The 23,079-nt window shown below is 41.4% G+C and overlaps 1 protein-coding gene across 3 annotated transcripts; it reads right to left on the bottom strand.

Annotated features, from left to right (window-relative positions):
* Nucleotides 1–62: 62 nt before the first annotated feature.
* Nucleotides 63–16,201, bottom strand: CYP2U1 (cytochrome P450 family 2 subfamily U member 1). Of its 3 annotated transcripts, none has more exons than XR_015700026.1 (6): nucleotides 15,513–16,201; nucleotides 9,447–10,079; nucleotides 4,648–4,809; nucleotides 3,484–3,651; nucleotides 1,246–3,059; nucleotides 63–384 (listed from the first exon to the last, which is right to left on the bottom strand). XR_015700026.1 is itself a non-coding variant. In XM_087737534.1 (5 exons), the coding sequence occupies exons 1-5, from the start codon at nucleotides 15,949–15,951 to the stop codon at nucleotides 2,881–2,883; spliced, it is 1,581 nt and encodes a 526-aa protein (XP_087593660.1). In that variant the 5' UTR covers nucleotides 15,952–16,201; the 3' UTR covers nucleotides 63–2,880. The 3 variants fall into 3 exon arrangements, 1 of the variants encoding a protein (XP_087593660.1); XR_015700027.1 differs by having other exon boundaries at nucleotides 63–211; XM_087737534.1 differs by having other exon boundaries at nucleotides 63–3,059.
* Nucleotides 16,202–23,079: the final 6,878 nt, after the last annotated feature.

Here is a 23,079-nt window from a genome sequence, read left to right as displayed (position 1 = left end):
AACACCACAAGCTTAGTCAACAAATGGAACTCATTAAAATGACTATGCAAAGCTCTCAAACACTTTCTTGGGAATTACTTTATTAAAAATAAAATTACACTGAAGCAAAGTCTGAAGTCCTTTTTGGAAACAAAGACATCTTCAGCATTCAGAAATAGCCATCCACTTATATAAACATATCTTTTTCAATAAGGCATTAGAGATGCTTCCTCTGCTAAAAAAAAGGGAGGGGAAGTATACATTTACAAACACAAACCAAATCTGCTACCACTTTACTTACAGTTTACGAAAGATGGCAACACACTTTTAAAACCACAAACATTTCGTTGCTTTTATGCTGTTGTTTAGCTACTTTCATGGCATCCTGTGAAAATTTCAGTGCATCTGGAAGGCATGAAAGGCAGGTCTAATATTATTGTCATTTCCAACAGCATCTTGCATTCTAGCAGACATTGACATGGCTGCACCTTCACATCAGTATTTTTAGCCTGTCGCGCTATGCAGCATTTGATTATAGGTATCATCAAAAACCGCATCTCAAAGTACTATTTGTAGAAGGATACTTTTCGAAGGATAGTTTTCAAAGGCGACATTTTAAACTAAACCCAGCAGGCAAAACGAGCACAAATATGTACAATTCCACGTACTAGGGGATTATGCGAATTGTGTCTTCTTTGGAATCTGTTAAAAAATACTAAAGTGCTTTTCACATGTGTCCTCATTGATCAAAAGGACGCATATTTTATATAAGCAATCAGTTGCACACCAACATCATTATGTTGCTTAAAGAAGCATTTCAACAGAAAGATAAATATTATCAGCACTTAATTTTAGCTTTGCAATGAACCATACACCATTTTAAGGATTTCCAGACAAAAATCCCAACTGTACAGAATCTATTTATTCATTGGAAAATATAAAGTTAAAGAAATAAGTGCTTATTACTTCAAGATTGCCAGCTTTTAGTGCAATTTTACTAGCATTGGTACCAAACTCCAGTTTTTATTGTGCTATGGGGTTTTCAAAAAATCTCATACAAAGAAAAAACTTAACACGAGCATGGGCTAACCTGTGAAGTCAAAAGTTAGCCCATACCAGAACTGGAAGTCCTCACACAACCAGTGGAGTACTTGACCAACCAAATACATCATTCAGAAATTAAGCCCCTCTGTTATTGAAAACAGCTAACAGAAAACCTTAATTTAAATCCAAAATAACTACTTACAGTCTTTGCCAGGCACTTACCTGGCTTTTAATACTTCAAGTTAGAAAGTGACAAAACCAGAGGTGAATGTAAAGCTGAAGAGTTGACTCTTCTTTTACACTGCAGGTTTAGCTTCTGCTATGGAATACCCAATTCCAGTTTACAGTCAATTTCACACTCCACTCTTGTAAACTTGACATGAGGAAGACTGCTAGTATTTTCTAGATCTCCAAGGGGGGGCGGGAATATATTTCCTTAAGAGAGTACGTAGGTACTTATTTCATCTGATATGAAATTCTGCTAGATCAAAAGGTGTATAAAGAGATTTAAGGATGATTAAGAGCAATTATTTAAAGGTTAATTGTAACATGCCCCCCAAAAGATCGCTTTCCATGTTTGAGAGATCTTTCAAATAAAAGGCAAGATTGAGTGCCCCCTTCTGAAACACCTAACAACAGGTTTCCTTGGCAATTGGTTTGATAGTGGTAAACAGCACTAAAATTTTGCGTGTGAAAAGAGTAAGGTACTGATACACTAATATTGTATGAGCTACAGATCTTTTTACTCCATATGGAAGATAACAAAGAGAAAGCCTTTATATTCAAACCTCAAGTTCGCCAGATTCCTCATGTTCCATGCCTAAATGTATAAGACCTACATCTGTAGTGCCGTATCAATGCCGTATTTGAAGATTCCAGTTCCCAAAGCCAAACTGGTTGTGGCAGTACTGTCCACACTGCCTGTAAATGGAAAACCTGAGTGCAAGCCCCAACTTCAGGATTACACACGTAGAGTTTCCCCCGATGAGCGGGCTGTTGGTCTCATCCAGACTGCAGCCACTGCTGATGTGGGGAAACCAGCGAATGAGAAGTGGCAGCACAGATGTCTTGAATATCTGCTTGGCACCAGAGAGAGCAGACTTCTGTTTCTTGTTAGGGAAATCTGCTCTCATTTATATTCTGAGATAAAACATCTGCATGCAGACACTGCACACTCCTTTCATGTTAAGGATATGGTATACTCAAGGATTCATTTGGCCTCCAAGTCTGAGTTTTCAGAGTTTATAGTGAGCCCTGATAGTCAAGAATGTTTGGATCCAGGAATCCCGACTGATTCAATCCAGTCTACACCTATGAGTTACTTGCAAGAAAGAACCCTCCAAGGTTAAAAGTGTCATTTAGTCATTTCCAAAAAGTATTTGTCAATTATTTAAGCTCAGTTATAATGTTTCTTTACACAGAAAATGCTAATACCCTCTCCTTCATTAACCCTTTTGGTATTAGATGATGTCCTTCACTCATTTGGTAAATTAAATGTTTACGCACTGCTTTTACCAAAATAACAATTACTATTTGCTAAAGCATTAACAGATGTTTTGGACCATAATTAGTATTTGACAAACTGACAGTAATAGCTTAGTAACAGACGGGTTAAGCCCAGCAAGTTTTAATATCAAATTGCAAACTATGCTGTCAGTTCATTTGTGGAATGCAACAGCTGACAAAAAAAAAAAAAAAATCTCTTTCCAGAAGCGTAAATGGATCATTCTCACCGACTATGAAAGCCTATGCAGTTGGTGTTTTTCTGGAAAGGAAGTAACAAAATAAACTGGAAACAAAATAAAGCTGGATTTTAAAAGTGCAGTACTTCTTTGTTGAATCTTTTTTGATGTTATGTCATCTCTTCAAAGCTATTATATTGAATGGACATGGAGCTAAAGTCAGACCAAACCTTCCGTCCATAGATGGTTTTGCAGCATTTTCAGGATACAAAAAGGTAAAACTTTGCATTAGGCTTGCAAAAATTAAGAACAGCTCCATTTTTGCCAACTGCTCTCCCATGCACACACGTTTACCTAAAGAACAGTTAGAAAAGACATATTACTCTTTTTATACTGTTGATCCATTTGTTAACACACACGCAATTCCTATGCTAGCACAGTCCAAACACAGAAAGGCTCAAGCTACTATTACACTATGAACTCTGAAGCTTTGGCCTCCCGTATTTGAGTCTAAGCCTTGCTCAGCTGTACTGCTTCATATTAACAGCAATTACATCCATAGGAAAAGTACCATCAAAGAACAATTCATCATTTCTCATTTCTGCCTGGCAACTGGAGCTTTTAGGAACCCAACCCATTTTGCAAGCCACCAACTGTAATAATAAAACAAGTTCTGTAGCTGGTCCTGTGTGCGACTCACATCTCACGCCTTCAAGGCCCTACACTTGAAACACCAGCACCACCCCCAACCAGCGCTGACTGCATGTGGATATCTTACCCATTCCAAAAGGAATGAATGCCTCTTTCTTAATTAGCTGGCCATTTTCATCCAGAAATCTTGATGGTTGAAATTCGTCTGGTTTCTCCCAAATGTTAGGATCTCTGTGTACTGACCACAAGTTGGGTATGATCACACTGCCCTTCGGAATGGTATATCCCTGCAGCACTTTAAACAAAAGCACAGAGACAGAGGACCTGACAAGTCGCTAGAAGTAAACACAGGAGACTTACACTTATTAAAAAGACGACAAGAAGATGTCACAAAAATGATACGGCTCCCTAGCCGCAGGCTGCAAATGTAGTAGGAGCTTAAGGCAAAGGTGATCTCTGCTAGCCTGCCTCGGTCAGAATCACATAGGCAGAGCAGCTGGCAAGACATCAAGTTACACCAACAGCTCCCTGTGGGGAAAAGGCAGCAGCAATCATTAGAAATGCACTCTGCTGCATGGAAGTGCTGTGACCCGGTTTCCTCCTGTTCCTGTGCTGTCACAGAGCCCCACCACAGTGAAAGTAGAGGCAAGGAAGAGGGACAGGTTTTGGACTGTTATCACAAAAGGGTTTTGAAGTGACTAGTCTCATTTCAGCTTGTTGTACCTCACTGTCCTGCAAGCCAAAACATTTTAAAAAGCAGAACAATTCAGTACTGGGTTTGAGAGCCAAGTATTGCTACCTCCCATAACTTTAGCCAGTGTTCAGCTATGTTTATTAAAACATATAGCCAACAAGATAACTTGGAAAAGGATATTTATTATTGTTTTCTGTCGATGTGGAGCTCAATGGTATGTCTTTCAAGCTTTAGCAAACTAATTGCTCTGAATTGATGTTTTCAGACCTCTGTGTCAGGTGGCCAAAAACAACTCTGCTCTTTCAGGTACAAAGGTGGAGTCTTAGCTGCCAACTATCACTAAGCACATCAGTCAACACAAGCTGACCCCGAGAAAAGAAATTGCTCTAAATTAGAAAACTTCTGGATGTTAGGTCAGACATGCTGCTTAAATAGAGGAGTATCTCAAGCCCACCTACTCTCTATAAATAGCATTTTACATACTTGGGTTACATGTCTAATACATAAATGAGGTCTTCGTAAATTCTCACTAGATGTCCCATCAGATCTTCATCCACAAAAGAAACGCTGTATTAGCAAGTCTCTATAAAGGCTTACCAGCAGTTTCTGAGGCCATTCGAGGAATAGAAAGGGGAACAACCGCAGTCATCCTCTGCACTTCCATAATGGTTGCCTCTGTGAAGGGCATTTGAGCCTTGTGGGTAAGAGAGGGAACTTTGTCACGTCCTAGAACTGCTTCAATTTCTGCATGAACCTTCTCTATTCAAAGGGAGTGAGAAAAATGAAAAAATAAAAAAAGATGCACAATATGTGAGAAAACAACACTGCAATTTCATTTGCCTATGCTTCATTGTTTACATAGATTTGTCAAAAATTACTACAAGACATGCGATCCCTAGCTGAAATAACTACGCCAACATAAGCCTTAAGAACGGACTCAGTTAAGAACAAAATACCCAAGTACAATCTTGACAACTGTCAAGAGTAAAGCTACTGAGATGACAGACATTGCTAGCACTTCTGTATTGGAAAAGTCCAGGAAAAGTTCTGTTCCAGTTCCAAATGTATTCATAATCTTAGTTTAAGAGTTTAACTATACAGTAATTTGAATAGTGAAAACATCAAGCTTCTGGCCTGCATTGAAAAAATGAACAAAAAAAGACTGCGTGCAGTGCGTGCCTGAACCAGCCTCTGTCCCTGGGGAGATCCAGTTCTCAGAACTGGGAAAGGTGATGAAAAGATGGGAAAGCTTTTCATGCAGCTGCTGTCGATACTTCTTTCTGGAGCAGGAATTCTGGTGCTGTTACTGCAAGCGTTTTAGCCACTTAACTTGTTATTGCTGTTTCCTACTTTCTATTCACAGAACCTAAACTCAGCTATTTCCCCGTTCTCCCAAAAGGCAGCAGCAGATGCTCCTTCCCCCACACAGCCCTTCTGCAAAGGAAAAACAGAAGTTAATGAGCTTATCTCCCCTCTCATTCACGTGAGGCACAAAGTGTCAAAATATTTGTTTGACATTTTCATCTCACTAAAGGCTCAGCATACAAGTAATTCTCTTCATAGAAGTTTCCAAGATGCAAGATTTGCTTCACCCGTTGTCATGATTTAACCCCAGGCAGCAACTAAGCACCACACAGCCACTCGCTCACCCCCCCCGGTGGGATGGGGGAGAGAATCAGAAGGGTAAATGGGAGAAAACTCATGGGTTGAGATAAAAGCAGTTTACTAGGCAAAGCAAAAGTCACGCATGCAAGCAAAGCAAAACAAGGAATTCATTCACTCCTTCCCATGGGCAGGCAGGTGTGCAGCCATCCCCAGGAAAGCAGGGCTCCATCACACATAACGATTACTTGGAAAGACAAACGCCATCACTCCAAACATCCCCCCCTTTCCATCTTCTTCCCCCAGTTTTATAGGCTGAGCATGACGTCATATGGTATGGAATAGCCCTTGGGTCAGTTGGGGTCAGCTGTCCTGGCTGTGTCCCCTCCCAGCTTCTTGTGCACCCCCAGCCTGCTCGCTGGTGGGGTGAGCAGCAGCAAAGGCCTTGACCCTGTGTAAGCCCTGCTCAGCAATAACGAAAACATCCCTGTGTTATCAACACTGTTTCCAGCACAAATCCAAAACATAGCCCCACACTAGCTACTGTGAAGAAAATTAACTCTATCCCAGCCAAAACCAGCACATGTACAGGATGATGCGCCTTTTCTTCCAGGTAACTTGGAATCTGGCTACACAGCAAAAGACAACCTTGAAAGAGGAGACCTCAAAAATAACCATTAATCAAAAATAATAAAAGTCAGTTTTCATTTTTTACCCTTGATATCCTGAATATTTTATGGTTGTCCTGCTTGCCTTCTCCAAGAGTCGGAACCCAGGCTGCTGATACACTGAGTTTTTGCTCTTTTCTCTCCTTAGCACTGATTCAAGGTTAAATAAAAGCTCAGTGCAAAAAAGTTTCTCTGTTTTCAGAGAAGCATTCAGAAATATCGCACAAACTCTGTTCAACGAACAGTTGCTGCCACCTACTGGGTTTGCTAGGAAAACAAGTTCTCATATGAGGAACACAGAGTAAAAAATACCTTGAGAGCAAGAGATTTGCTAATGGTGTGGCTCTCGAGTACCTGCTTTGTGGGGTTTTGCTACTTTTTTTAATGACACATTATAGCCCTGTATTCAGATATGCATGTCCAGAGTAATTTAAACGAGTAAACTTTTCAATATAAAAAAAAACTAAAAAATTAAGGAGACTGTCTCATGTCAAATGTCACACCAGCATTTTATCCTGAACAACATTTCTTCGGAGTTTGTAAAGATATGCAGAACTATACAGAAAGCAGCCAAACTGCTGCTCACATTACCAACTGCAAAAACATAGACTTCAAGAGATCTCTGCTAACAGCACGTCATTTGAACCGCTCCACTACATTTCATGCATTTAAAAACCTCACAGATTTTCAGAAGTCAAAGACCAAAACAAAGCCAGGGAACAGACCAAACCAAATACTCCCCACTGCCTCCCTACATGCACGCGCACACCCACCTTTCTCTGTTTCCATGTAAAAAGCAAAACTGGCTTCCACAGACAAATACATTCTTTCCAATTTTTTCCCCTGATAGCCCTTCGTTTACCTTTCTATGTCTGCAACATTTGCTACTGCTAAAAGTTACGCAATTCAGGTTTTTCCTTTAGCGGTAAGAGAAACATACTACCAGGAAAAAAAAAAAAAAAAGACTCCCAGGCAATCAGGATTCTTCTAGTATCCCATTCCTTATGTAAGAGAATCACATTACATAGCTGTACTACCGAGCTTGTTTATATTGTTTGACAACAGCCACAGCATAAGGAAAGGGGAAATCAGAGAGAGGCAATAAAACTGTTAGCGATCAGCAGGAGAGAAAGCTGACTAGCACATACATGTACAGTACCAGGCAGTAGGGAAAGGGGTTAAAAAAAAACAAACACAAAACTGTTCTAGATCTCATTTGTGTAATTTAGAACATATCTAATTCATGTAACTGCCTACCAAGTCAAGCAGTGATAACACACAACCATTAAAAATAGAAGAATAAGCCTATGCAATAAAATTTTGTTTTACATTTGTCCCCAGTGGACTCTCTCTCCCATATACTGAACTGATGCCCTATTTTGCAATCTTTGCTCAACAATTTGGTTGATTTTGTGCAATAAACTATTATCTTAACCTCTTTAAACAGATTATTCCAGATAGGTGCTGTAAACAAGTATCTATTTGCTTATTTGCAAAGCAGCTGCAGCACATGAAAACCTCAAAATCTCAAATACTTGATAAAAGCATTCCACGTTTATATTGGTTTTAGATAACTTGAGGTTTACCCTTCTTCACTCCAGAGTAGAAAGAAGTCTGGTCAAAGCAGTGGTCTCTTGGGGAAATGTTTCTACTACTGTAAACCGAGGCAGAATTACCTAAGTAGAATCTGTCCATCCTGCCAAGGTTTCCAGTCCGCATATACCCAACAAACTTTCTAGTGGACATCAGTTGCTATGTAGGACTTTAGGAGAAGCTGCTAATAAATTAATAAATCAATTGCTTTATTTTTCTTAAATTCAACCATCTAAATTTGCTAAAGAGTACTAAAGAAAACACTGGCTTTGCAACCACATGTACTGTAACAAGACTCAGTATAGAAAAATATTTAACCAAAATTAATTTTAAGTCTTTGGCAATGGAAATTTATCCTAAGAAGTCCTGAAATACAACTCTAGCAAGTACTATTTTCATATTGTAACCTCTCCAACACCACTGGTATTTTTCATATCCACAAAAATCTACAAGTCATTTTGTAGAACTCTGTCACAAACAGTAACCAGATCATAGCACCATCAAATAATTCGGGTTGCAAGGAACCTCTCTGGAGGTCATCTGATCTAAACCCTTACTCAAAGCAAAGTCATCTTCCAAGTTAGATCCAACTCTGAGGGTAGATCAGACTACTCAGGGTCATACCCCACTGAGTTTTGAATACTTCCAAAGTCGGAGATTCTGTTAAGTCTCGGGGTAATCTGTTGCACTCCTCGCTATCGTCACAGGGCAATTTTTTTTTCCTAGTATTTGATCAGAATTTTCTTGTTGTAGACTGTCTCTGCTGCTTCTCTTCCCTCCGCTGCACACCTCAGAGGAGGCTGCCTCCATCTTCCTAGCATCTTCTGATCAGGTAGTTGTAGACAGCATAAGGTCTCCCCTCAGTGATCTCTCCCTCACACCGAACAAGCCCAGTTCCCTCTGCCTCTCCTTTGGGGCCACGTTGCTCCATGTGTCTTTCCTCCCCCCATCATCAGCAACTTACCCAACTGCCATGACCATTCAAGACTGATGGGGAGAGGCCTTGCAATGACACTGACCAGCTGGCGCCGTGGACATGTGTAAGTCCAATTTGCTTAAGCTGTCTCTGATTTGATCTTCCTCTAGAGTGGGTAGCGTTTCACTTCCCCAGACTCTGCTGCTAGGCTCAAGAACCTCCCTGCTCAGGGAGGCATAAAAGCAGACCTTACCACTACGTACCCCACATATCTTGTATCACTACTATAGGCCTGGAATGCCATAATTGCCAAAGCTTTTGAAACATGCTAAGGTTCCCTGGAATTGCTTGGGAAAGATGAAGTTGTCCCAAAACATTAGAAATGCATGGACTAAAGGGCCATTTAGATAGTTAATATACAGCACTAACCTAGAGATCATCATAGCAGAGCAGGAGAGAAAATGCCTGATTACTTATCAACCTTTCAAATTACATGTACACATGTACTACTTGCACTCCAAATGACTCCTCTACTGTCACTGTTTGCTTCTGTTTCTGAACATCCATCTAGACCTTTACAGTCTGGAATAAAACACCTAGAATAAAAATAGTCTTACCTTGTACGTCTGGGTAGAGAGACATGTAGAGCAGGCACCACAGTAATGTGTTGGAAGTAGTGTCTGTGCCTGCAATGAAGAGGTCACCAATGATAAAAAATAGGTAGTCTTCATTAAAACTGCTCTCCTTGTTGTTCTTTTCTTCTTCTGCATGGATGAAGTACATATCAATGAAGTCCCTGGGATTTGCTGCATCCAGTGTATCCCTGTGCTGTGCAATTATTTTCTTCAGAAAAGCAGTAATATCTAATTCTGTTTTCCTAAGTTCACGGAAAGGCCCGAAGGGAAGGTAGTACAGCCAAGGGCAGATATTGACCAGAATCATATAGCTGTTCACGCTCAGCTCTAGTGCACGGGCCATGTTCTTCAGCATCGTCTTGAACTCCACATCTTCGTAGTTAAAACGCCTGCCAAAGGCCATGGAACAGATAACATTGGACACTGCGTTGCGAATGATCGGAAAGGGATTAAATGAATCCTTTCCATGCTTCAGCATCTCCTCCTTTATAAACTTCAGCTCCTCAATGATTTTAGGCTCTAAGCTGTGTCGCCCTACTCCAAAATGACGCAGTGTTGAGAGAGAGAATTTCCTCTGTTGCTTCCAGACAGGGCCGTAAGGTGCAAAAATAACACCTGGAAGAGAAAGGGAGAGTCTGAAACCAAAATGCTCTGTTTTCAAGAAGAAACAGTTAGACAGGCCTGCAACCCAAGAGCCAGAAGAGACGGAAACAATAAATGGCAAATCTATCCCAAGCACTGGGCTAGGAGCTAAAGGTAGAACACAAGGTTCTTTGTAATAGCTTTGGGAAATCCTGTTTCCTTTTCCCAAACAGTGAAATGAATATAACAGTTATATCAATAGTTTTACTACTCTTTGCAAGACACTAACAGATGAAGAAAAGGTACTGTAGATGCTTTATCACAAATGATAACAATTTTGTAGGAACTGTTACTCTGGGACATATGTTAGCTATAGCCTTTTCTCCTCAATGTCCTGAGACATTAATTCCTTCAGCGAGGCAGAACTGAAGACATTAAAACACAAACTGGTTTGCACTTCTTTTCCCCTTCATGTTATACAAACTTCTCAATACTGTTTGCATGTGTACATATTTCTATTACAAGCAAGATTTTTCTTTAACTTATAATCAAAATACAGGATCCGCATGCTGCAAACAAACTGGGAAGGTGAAGACAGGTTCAGAGCCACTTGGCAAAAACCTGCCTGATTTGCATCTCAACTGTTTTGATGCCTCTAGGCATGCATTCTGCATGATTGTATCATTCTGAAACACCATTTAAATTAAATGCCTTAGCTTCAAGTATAAATATTGCTCGCTTACAGACAAAAACATCTCTTTCGTTGAATTAACAGACCACACCAAAGATACCGCAGTGTAACAAAATACACAACCTGCTATTTCCAATGTACTCCATGGTTAACCTGAGAAAGTTTAAAAGTCATTAAAATATGGGCTAGTTCTGCTTTTGTTCTTCTAGTAAAGTGACACCACATCTGTTTTTTTCTGAAAATAAAAAGTTACTTTATAAAATCAACATCAATTCTTCTGTCAACTGCAAATCTTAATGTTAAATTTAAAAGAAAGAGAAATGGCCATAAGAAATTAGCAACAGAAAAGACACACCATATTCCTGTACTTAACATTAAGTTGTAATAGAAATGTAGGTAATGTTCATTGCCCCTAATGCAAAAAGGAGAATAAACAAATAAAAAATCTATAGCTAGAAACAGAAATCTGTAGATACGTAAATGAGATAACTGTACTTAGAAGGGTCTGCAATCCCAAAGGTATAAATAGTTCAGTGTAACATAAAGCTGGTAATCTTTCTAGCCAGATTTTCTGATTACTTTATCTACTCATAGTAGTAACAACAGACCAAAGAATAGAAACACATGACCTAGCTTCAAAAGCCCTGAACAAAATAGCAGAAAATTATGAAAAGTCAGAACAAGCAAAGAATCAGCTGAACTTCCTCTTCTCTGCGTGAAGACACTCCTTAGGAAATCTATTCAAATGTCTACTGCCTGGCAATTTAAAAACAGAACCAAAAACTTTTCAGATTCCCTTTCTCAAGTAATGTTTCCTGGTAGCACTGGTATCCTCAAGTAAGGCAGGTGAAAAAACAGGCTTATTTGGGGCTGAACTTAGCCAAGAACCAACTTGGGTTTTCAAGGTTTGCGGCTGAGGTAGGGAAGAAACATAGATTTCTTGGAACAAAACGATGTTATCACTATTTCTATCCCACAACAAACATCTCCAAAACAGACTATACATCCACAATCTCTTCCCCTCTCTGCCTTTAGGAAAATCAGTTTTAGTATCCAAATACCTTCATAAAAGAAGAGAGACCTATTATCTTGAATGTAAAGACGACTCTCCTAGCCACACAGGAAGGCTGACACCAACAACAAACCTCCCTGCGCTCAGAGAGTCTCTCCAGCAGTCCTGCACAGGGCACGGCTGCACAGCGTGATGTCCTCTAAATCCTGAAACCCCAAACTACTGCAGAATACTAATAATTGATTCACAAATTGGGAAAGAATAACATAGCAGACACATTAAGGAGGAAGAAGAGCATAAAGTTAGAATAACAGAGATAAGATAAGAGAAGAAAGAAAACTGCCAACTGGATCACTGCCAGGCAATAATAATGGAATGGTACTTCACTGTTTTCAAACCAAATCTCTGCATGACCTGAAAAGTCAACGTACCCAGCATAGACAACTGTATTCTTAAAAAAAACACCAAACTAACAACCAAAACCAACAAAAAAAGCCAAAACCAAAATTTAAAAAATGAAGAAAATATAGTAACAAATTCTCAAGCAACAGGAACCCAGAATAACCAGGACTTCATGCTCATTACAGAGGGCTAATTTCTATGAACTGATAATGAAAACCTTTCAATACAACCAAAAAAGCAGCAAACACACAGAAAAACAAAAAGTTTCTTTTATTCTCCCTTTTTACAGGAAAAATTCAAATCCTTACGAGAAGCGAGTTCTGGCAAAGGCTAACTCTCTCCCCACCCCCAAATTTCTCACTTCTAACTTTAGTGTTGCTGCAATATTGGGAACATTGACAAACAGAATTCACGATGTTTAATAGCATTATCATCTGTATTGTCCGATGTCCACATCTGGATGCGTACAGGGCAGGACTATAAAGGCAGACGACCACTCAAGCTCCATCCAAGCTAGAGACTGAGTCTTTGCTACCTCTCATAACTATAGAATACAAAAATGTTTTACTAAAACAAAAATACCAAAACCTACTTTTTCCCCCCAGTCTAGTATTTTTCGTTCTGCAGGCAAGAGAAATGTGCAGAAGCCTTTGATTAAGAATTGACCTTTACCTTGTCCCTTCTCACCACACCTCCCATGCAGCCAAGAATGCCTCCCTTCCTCGCTACTCAGTTGTTGAAATGCAGTATTTGCCATTTCTGATGCTTCTACTTGCTCTCCCCTGGGCACAATATTTTATTTGCATCTTACAAGCAATACAGCCACACACAGCTGAGATAAGCCCTTCTTTCTTCCATAACATACCCAGCAGGTCAGCTCAGGGTAAAGGCAAAACTACAACAGAAAAGGTAGCTTAAAAGAAAATAGCCCCATAAGTTTACACCAGGTAGTTTGTTTACAGAACGAAGATGTAGGAATCCGAAATGGACACTTACTGACTCAAAGCGTCCCAGCGTTGTAGTACCCATCGTGAGCATCAGATCTGAAGTTACACAATCATCCCGCTTCTATCAATTCCTTTCCTAGTACATACAAGCCCAACTGTGGCTGCCCTGATCTGTAGCGAAGTCTCACCCATGAACTCCTGAAACTAAGCACAGGAGGCTTCCACACCAAACTTAAGAGGCCTCCAGTTTGAGTGCTGTAACCCATCTATCTCCCCCATGAACCACACACAAACAGAAACACTTGTTAGTTAGCCCAGAGCTCTTATGGACAATATCTGAAAACTGAGGTTAGATATTTACGTTGTACTTATACCATATGAAAAAAAAAAGAAAATACAAAGCTTTTAGAAAACCTATATCGCTCACCCCTTACCCAACTGCTTCTGCAGCAACTGCCTTCACAGTAGCACAAATGCAGCACCACAGAGGTTCGGTCACCTGCTACGTGCCACCGCTACACCCCAGCCAGCTCACCCAGAGCAGCTGCGACTTCCAGCGGCTTTTGGAGAACCTCCTTGCGTGGGGGCCAGGCAGGCCCACACTGCCCATATTCACTGACTTTTCCCTTTGTGTACTCGAAATACACGACCCCTGTGGTTCATTCTACAACACTCTCACATCTGCGGCAATTCAACTTGTTGCACCAGCTAATGTAAGCAATACATAACAGCTCGGTACGTTTTATGGACAACCCTCACATAACAGGCCTTGTACCTGAATGTAGCTGTGGTGACCTTCCAGAGAAAACTAAATGTAAAGCAACATAACGTCCCTGCTGCAGCACAACACAGGCAGGCACGGTCCCTGCACTTGGCCGCAGCACGCTCCGGACAACAGGCTCCTGACACTTTTGACTCCCCTGGAGCATCCAACCATGGGAACTGCTACCTTGGTTATCAGAGATTTTATTCAGGTATTTACATGAATTCTTTGTAAGTAGCACGCATCGACTGCCCTGGCTACTCTTGTGTCACTGTGTTCAAAAAAGTCTAACAGAGAACTGTCTGCAAAAAACAAGAAACACAAAATTCAGAGCATTCAAGGAAAAAGAAATCCACCACGAGGCTGAACATGTGGTTTTGCAGCACTGCTAAAATTGATCTAACTGCTCTTCCCCTTTCCTCCTCCAGTCCTTGCTAAATGTACTGTACCTAAAAATATTCTCGCACTATAACAACAACTACATGCCAGTAAGATCTGTCTAAGACGAGTATCATTAAACCAGTATAATTAATAATTTATTTTTTTATCCTTTAAACCAATTACAGCAATGGTACCTGATTGCTTTTTAGTAAACACGATCTAGGTCCCTTGCTTTCCTCTTATCTTTACTGGGGTAATTCTGGTACAGTAAAAAATTGAAGATAAAATGTTTCAGGCATTCAACCAATAGATTTCCCTGGCCTCGGGGTGGGGAGGGAGATAAACAAGTTTCACAATACCATTGGCACGGTAGCACAAGCCTCCTGGGCTACCCCTTCTAAACTGAAGAAGCAAAGGTAGGTTCCACAAACACTGAGATCTGTAACGGACCCAAAGACTAAACATGAAGAAATTCTAACTGCGATATTGCCATCATGTGTTTAAACTCCTCATGCCCGTTTTGCAAAAGTTAGTAAACTCTCCTTTGACCTATTAAAAAAAAAAAAAAAAACACCCAAATATGCTCAGGAAGTTTTGACAGCTGAATAACACACCTGCAAACATCTCAGCGACAGTGGCTTGCACGCAGGCAGCACAGGCTGCGCAGCTACGGGGCTCCACAGCAGCCTGCTCTTAGCCATCGTTACCTCAGTAAGAACCGGGGAAGCGAACAATTATTTCATACCGCTGCCAAAGTATTCGAAATGTCTTCTCCCGACACAGCTAAAATGAGAAAGCCCCCGGGTGACAGACTAGCTGTTCCTGAAGTCCCCGCACCACCGCCACTCCCTTCACTGTAAAGAGAGGCGAAGGGACCAGGCGTTTCGGCGGCGGTGAGGCCGTCTGCGGCGCCCACGGCAGCGCTGCCAAGTTCACAGGGATGCTGCGAGTTCACCCACAGGCGGGGCGGGTTTCCCTCTGTAGGTTTTCTGTCACCCGCAGGGCAAGGGACGCGCACGACGAGCAAGCAGCGAGCAGACAGTTCAGCCTGTAATTCGTAACAGTTCTTCAGAAATTCGGCCCAGGGGCCACGAAGCCGGAGAGCTCCCGGTGCTCTCGCGAAGTATCGCCCGGGCAGCTCACGAAGCGCCCGGCATCTCACCCAGCGGGGCCCGCCGGGCACCCCAGCAGCCCGCCCGCCCGCCCGCCCGCCCCGCCGGACCCGGGGCTGCGCCGCCAGCTGCGGCAGCCGCCCCCGGGGGGCCCTTACCCTTCTTGCGGGTGATCATGAGGACGATGGGGACGGAGGGCCGGTCGCTGAACACCTCCGCCTTCTGCACCAGCGCCTCCCGCACCGCCCCGAAGGTGTTGAGGACGATGAAGGGGCGGCTGCCCACGAAGAGCCGGAAGACGCTGCCGTACATCTCGGTGAGGCCGGTGAGGAAGACGTGGGGGGAGAAGGCGGGGGAGCCCCGGCCGCCGGCCCGCACCTCCACCGCCCACCTCCTCAGCAGCGGCGGCGGCAGCAGGGCGAAGGCGAAGTTGCCCACCAGCGGCCAGGGCGCCGGGCCCGGCGGCAGCCCCGGCGGCGCCCGCGGCCGCCGCAGCAGCCAGTAGCAGCCCAGCCAGCACAGGGCCGCCAGCAGCAGCTCGGTGGCGGTGGGGGCCCGCAGCAGCCACGTCCAAGCGGCCATGCCCGCCGCCGCCATCCCCTCAGGCGGCGTCGCGCCCCGCGGCGGGCCCCCCGCCCTCCTCCTCTTCCCCCCGCCCCGCGCGTAGCGGCTTAAGATGGCGGGGGCGGGCAGGCGGGAGGTGAGGCCTACCGGCGCCTTGGCCCCGTCGCCGCCGGGGGTGTGGGCGGGTAGCGGTCCGCCCCGGGGCCGGGCTCCGCTCCCGCCGCGGCCGTTAGCGGCGCCCAAGCGGCTTTGGCCGCGCCGCGGCCCACTGGAGGTAACGGGGGGGGGAAAAGGGGCCCGGAGCTTACGGGGGGTTTCCGCACGCCGCCGCCAGCCCCACGCCGGAGAGGGGCGGCGATGGCAGCGCTGCGGCGGGGGCACAGCACCCCGAGCCTGCGGCCGCTCGTCTGCAGAGCCTGGGGGCGGCTGCCGTAAACACGGCGAAGTGCAAAATTGGTTCCTGCGGGGGCGTGCTGTGGGAGGGGAGGGTGGTGTCAAAAGCTGACTCTCTGCTGGGACTTGGTCAACGCTTAAAAGATTTCCTTAAACATAAGCACATAGGTCCATCTAGTAAATAAAAAAACCAAAAAGTGACTGCTCCTGACATAGAACTCACTTTCAAATGCCCCGTATGCAAAAATCTATTTTTATCGGGGCTGAGGAGGAAAAGAAATACAGATGATCCCTCTCCGCCTTCGCAAATACAAAAGCTGGCACTTCTAGGTAATACACCAACATTTTCTGTTTCCATAAACAAGGACTAACCTGGAGCAATGTCCCAGCTCTAGATTAAGTAACTGCTTGGCAAATGCAGGACAATACAGAGAGGCTCCTCAGAGCTGGACCTAAATTTTAGAGGAAAGATGGTTTTAGTTCTTATCCTTCCCCATAAAAAAAAAAAAAAAAAACCACAACCAAAAACACCAAAACACACAATACAAACACCCTCCCCAACTGGTTTCCAGGGTAACTTCTCCAGCCCTGTGAAATACACCTTAGTACACTTTCTCCAGCTGATCAACCTAAAATTTAATCCCTACAATGGTAATTAGACATTGAAAAATGTGACTGCATGGTCTTCCAAACCGTTTCCTGCAGCATCAGTGATTTTAGTAAGCGCTCTTGATACTCCCTTACTAAAAGAGAAAAGCACTGTGGGCAAAATGCAAGTACACCACCTTGAAAGTGACCCCCAAAATATAAAAATGCAAAGAACAAATGGTGCTTACCCATTAAAAAGGGTGTTGTGTTTTTTTGTTGTGTGTTTGTTGGGGTTTTTTTGGTTTTGGGGTTTTTTTTTGTTTGTTTTTTTTGTGGGTTTTTTTTGTTTTTGTTTTTGTTTTTTAAATAGTTGAACATTCAGTAAAGATAGTGACAAGCGGCTCTTAAAATAGTGGCTGGACTATATTAAAAAAGTTTTATTGCAATCATACAGAAGTTACAGGAATTTTAGAAATACATAAAGCTTCAAATGATCAAGGTCAGTTTTCCACCAAGCAATTAAGGCAACTGGATACAATCTCTCTTTAATCTAGCATAAACAGCAAATTGATATTTTACTAGCCATGGATGAAACAAAGTAGAAAAACTAAGGTCACAGATTTAAATTGGCAGAACAGAATGCGGCTTATTTTTTTGTCCGTATTTGGCAGAAATTCAGTGGTTAATTACAATGTACACAAATAAAATGCATCTATTAGAAAAATACAGAAAAACCAGGCAAATCTTTATCTGTTCCAAAAAATTTAAGATCTGAGTCTGAAGGAAAGTTTAAGTTCTGCAGTCTGAAAATAAGAAGCTAAGCTATTCAGCACAGCTGAAACACATTACTGGCTTTGCCTATTTTCTTTATAGAAGAGTAATTTTGCCTTACTTCCTTCTCAGTCTAGCTGAGAAGTAGCACTAGATAAAGAAATTCTCTCCTTGCCTCCATATGCAGTTGAAAGATTGGTTTCAGCAGCATATGGCCAATTCTAGGTTGCCCAGAGATTAAATTTCATGTTAATTTTGGTAAAAATGAGACTATTTTCATAGTTTTACATGAATTTACTGATCAAATGTAAACTTTGCTCTGAAGTACTATTAAATGGATGTTTCTACTTAAAAATAACAAGTTGTTGCAACATTAAAGTCAGTTTTTCCAATTAAAATTAGAACCAAATAGCCTCTTTTTAAAGCATAAAATTAACAGCAAAATATAACCAAATACTTTACTAATATCCTGCATACCCCAGATAATACATATGCAAGTTTTAGCACTATAATGCTTTCCTTGGAAGTCATTCCTCCTCAGTTCTAGTATCAGTGTAATAAAAACCACCCCCATTTAATTCTGCACTTAAGGAAAAACCACTCCTCAAGCTGTTTTGCCCTAAATTGAGCAATCAAAGCATTTGGTGACTCTACTTTTAACAGGTAAGAAAACCTCCATATAACAAGCAAATACAAAACCCCACCAAAGACTCATTAAAATGAGTGTTTAAAAAAAAAAAAAAAAAGTCCAAATTAACTCATTTTTCTTCAAAGATAACCAAGTTACAGAGTTAAGGCCCAAGCAGAAACATTGGAAATTTAATTAACACAGTAAACTCTCAAAAGCAATATAATATTCCTTTCTCGAACTTTATCTTAGCCTTTGAATCCTACCAACACCTATGACTGTTGGCCAGTCACTCGATACAGTTGTTGAGCTAGCACCCATTCTCTTCAAGTATGGGCTGTGTTTTTCTATGCTTTATTTAAGCTTGCAGGCAACTTTTGGATTTTTATTTCCACAGGCACTTTATTCACAAAAAAAACACTCTCCTTGTCAAAAGAATATTGAAAATATTTGAAAGCTCTGACTTTAGACTAGTGCACTGACAAACGTGTTTCTGTAACGCACAGCAGATGCTAATGCTGAAAATCTGCTCTCAGTTAAGTGTGTGTCACATGCTCACAAAGGTTTCATTTTTGCAGGGCATTTAAACATGCAGCTATTTATCTCAGTATTTCTGTAAATATTGCACTTTTTTGGTAAATTAAAAGACAACTAGTTTTCTCAGAAGCATCTAGTAATTAAAAGATAGGAAAGTTATATTTCAATGTGCCTTAGAACTGTTGTTCTAAATGTAAAGTTTGGAACTGGATGACTTTGTTCTATCTTCGGCTCTTCCAAGTGTCCTACTATTAAAGCAAGCGCTGAGAGAAGTAGCAAGACACAATACAGCCTATTCTTACTAGACTGTCCATCTTCACTCAACAAAAAACCCAGCCAGCCCTGTTTTTATCCTCGACGGTGGGTTTGTTTCCGCTTTAAATGAAGTTACTCTAGACCTGGAATATTCTTTGCATGCACACGGAAGTTCCATAAAGTAGATCTTAGAGAAGCCCGTTTCTTTCTTGAAGTACTAGGTGCAAGTGATTCAAGAGAACTTATTGCAGTATATGAAAGCTAGCTGTTTAGTGACCAAAACCTCAGGGTGGACTGCTGTAGCACAGAGGAAGCGTGCGGCAGTGTTCGGAACTGTACCCTTGTACGTGCACCCTGCGGTGCCTGGACGTGCCACCCGCTCTGCACGTTCACGTGTCCGTATCAGTTAAGAGCGCCATACTTATTTCAGAGTTGACTAGAATAGGATTTCCAAATGTGTTACAGGCAGACACTTTTACAACTGCAAGTTGAGAAGTAAGGGGCCTTTAACAAGAATTAAAGGCTTTGTATTCTCCATGGAGAGCAAATGTCGGTACTGCTGCCCAGAGATGCTTCTTGAAAAGATTTGGAAGTGCATTGTCCTTCATTATACACAACGTAAAATCATAACCAAAGGGCAGGGGAAGAAGGGAAGCAACAATATCTTCTGCAAGGGAAGGCACAAGATAGTTTTTCATCTTAAGAGAAGGTTGCTTGTGAAGATTTAAAACAAGTTAGAACATTACTTTGCTGTTCCACAATCTAAACAATCCTAATTTAAGGCTCTTTCATGTGTTTTTCTAATGTCCTACTATGAATTGCCTTGATAATTATGTCAAGTTTCACTTCTGTTCTTTAGATATTGTTATGTGGTCTTGTTCCTTCACAATTTGTTTTTCAAAGTTTCAGCAAAAGATGGATGTACGCTGCATAATCAGTGCTCTCCTAATACAGTTTTGTCCATTTCACCGCCTCTCTCTCTGTCTCCAAGGCTTCAACAATGATGATGAAGCCAGAGAATTTTTAACTATTAGCCTATGCCTTAACCCTACCCAATACAATTCTTACATTTTAGACCAAGTTTCAGAAGATTAGCTATCCTAAGCATGCATGAAAAGTTCATCTTGGACCTGTAGTCTAGACCCATATACACTTGTAATGTTTTCCTGCATTAAAAATACTTACTATAACATTTTGCAGTTTTTATATAAAACAGAAATAGAAAAGGGTCATATTTATATAAAAAGCATTTGGAACAAGCTTAAAATGTAGAGAAATTTTGCTTTATTGAAAAGGTGTCACAACAGCTTTCCTCAATGTTCATGGGTAAGAAGAGAATACCAGCTCTTGATAATTTTTAAGAGATCATTAGCACCATAAACGAACATAGGTTTCTGATTTTTAAAGATGCGTGTGGTCACGTAAATAGTCCAACAAAAGTATTGCATTTGTTAGTACACAGGCTGACCATAAAAAGTTTCAACTTGTATGTGCTGAGTAAACCACACAGGACAATTTCTTTAACGTGTTTTTACCAAATTCATGGTCAACAGTGTAAGTGATCATGATGGATAGCACCTTTGGAGATAAAAGCTACAAGATGCTCACATTATTGCTTTTTTTTTTTTTTTTTTTTTTTTTTTAAGTACAGCTAGTGCAATAGGGTTTTTTAGGGGGGGTGTTTTTGTTTTTTTTTTTTAAACACAGTGAATAACAGATTGCAACATCTTACAAATCACAACTCTAGTATCTCATGGATACAGCAAACCACAACACTCAGTTGTCATCCACTTAACCAAAATAGCTGACGTGCTAGAAAGTGTCATCCAGAAAGTTTTGCAACATAAAAGCCAACTCTTGCTAATTATAAACAATTTATATATATAAATAAGGCCCAGTTTACAAACATTAGTAGAAACGATAGCACAAAAGGTCTCTTAAGTAGCATCATTTGTTATTGCAGTGTTATGCCGTACAGTGTTTGCAGAACTGGACCCTAAAGCTATAAAAAAAAAAAAGGCCATATATTAGCTCCTTATCACGCGAGCATTACAGCACTCCTTATTACCATCTAGGGTTCCTCAGTACCCAATGGCTTTTCTTGCCTAGTTTTTCACAGTTTGGATACATAGCTCCAATTAACGTACAGAGCTACGGCTTCAACCTAGGAGAAATCACGCAAGAAAGCTGTCGGCCAATGAGGCTGAAGCCATGCTGCAGTTAAAAGTGACAACCTGTATTGTTTTTACAGAAGTCTTTAGAGTGCTCCTCAAAGTCATATGGAAAACACAAGAACCGCAGCCATAAAACCAGTATTTCCTCTTTTGCTTTCAGGTTCCTTGCTGTGACCCTGACCTCATAAAACACCCAGAATTTATGTTTTTCACATTTCATATATGCTCTCCTGAATCAGGAAAATAAACACAAATGAATGTACTAAACATTTAAAGAGCAAGAATTGATTCCCGAGATAAAAAGTAGGCCCTAGGATGTTAGGTTTTGTACTTCAAAATAATTTCAAGTTTCAAAGTGTGCAAAGATGTGTCTGACGAGAATACCTTTTGGCTTTAGTGTTAATTTTGGAGCCTTCCCAAATGTAAATCCTGCTCTTCTGTATTGAGCCATTTAGAAAAGGCAGTTAACAGAAGCGGATAAAGTAAGACAGGAACCCAAAGCAGCCTAGGCTAAAGTGTAAGCAGCATTTTGAGTGGCAACAAACTATGAAAAAAGTGGAATGCAAAACCAGTTTTTACAGAAGTAACAAAGCACTGATAACAAATTACTCAAAATGGAAGAGCGGCTGGAGTTCAGCAATATTGTTTAAGGTCCATATACAAACCCTTCACTGGTAGAGGTAAAAGCAAGCAGGGAGATAAGTTCCCTCTTTATATTCTCAGCACTCCTGCCATCTCTAATTAAAAAAATAAAATTAATAATAGTAATAATTGAAAAAGAAAAGAGACCCACTAATTTTAAATGCAACTCACAGGCTTGAAGTAGCACTAGATAATATACTCCATTGCATTAGAACACGGCTCTCTGATGACTGGTTTTACAGTGGTCTGCCTTTTCAGCCCCTTTCAATAGTTTTCTGGTTGGAAGTGATCTTTACTACGCTTTTTAGCTATTGCCACCTTTGGTACTATGCCCTCAGTCTGAAAGGTGCTCAAAAGGACACGCGAAGATGGCTCACAGCCCACCGCGCGTGTACAACCCCGTTTATCTTCCCAGAGAAGTCTGTGTACTGCATCCAATATTGCATATGCTGCAGAGACCCCTCTCCGCATGCACGTGCCTGCATGGTGCCTGGGTCCCCAACTGCTCAAGATGCCTTTACTTCAGACTAGTTTCTGACCACCTTTTAATAAAAAAAAAAATAAAAAAAATAAAAAAGAAAAAGGCAAAAGTCACCTTCAAACACATTTCAGCAAAGTTATTTTGTACAAATTAATCTCAATTGGCACAAAGGAGATTCTTCTGTAATAAGTCTTCGCAGTTTCACAAATGCTAACCTCCTAAAGACCTTATTATGCACAGGGCAAATACAAGAGCTGAAATTAATATTAAATAGGCATAGCTTGAAAGAAGAGTATTTCTGCTAGAAGAAACCCACGCGTAGAGACTTTAAAAATACCACAGGCACTGTATACAATGGATCTACATTTTTTCCATTGACATTTACCAGAACTAAAACCAGTTACGACTAACCATATAAGTAAAGGACAAAAACACTCACTCCTCATCTAGGGGAAGTGGGCCAACCAATACAGAATCATTTGAAAAAGAGCAAACACTAAATATAATGGTATAATACAGCATCTTTTTTCTACTACAGCATGGATAAGACTGCCTGTAGCATGCAGCCAATGTAATTTTAAGTCAAAAAGCCACAAACGGCTTCTTCCAGCAAGAGCTGGTTTGCCCTGCCTGGGTTACATCTTTAAGTTAAAGGTTAGCCCACAGCAAACAGCCACAGAAAACAAACTTCT

This window comes from Nipponia nippon, unplaced genomic scaffold (genome assembly GCF_047370975.1).
Source record: "Nipponia nippon isolate SJK-2023a ecotype South Korea unplaced genomic scaffold, ASM4737097v1 scaffold_6, whole genome shotgun sequence".
NCBI classification, from domain to species: Eukaryota; Metazoa; Chordata; class Aves; order Pelecaniformes; family Threskiornithidae; genus Nipponia; species Nipponia nippon.
Note: the sequence above shows the minus strand (reverse complement) of the source record. Positions and strands in the feature narration are given on the sequence as shown.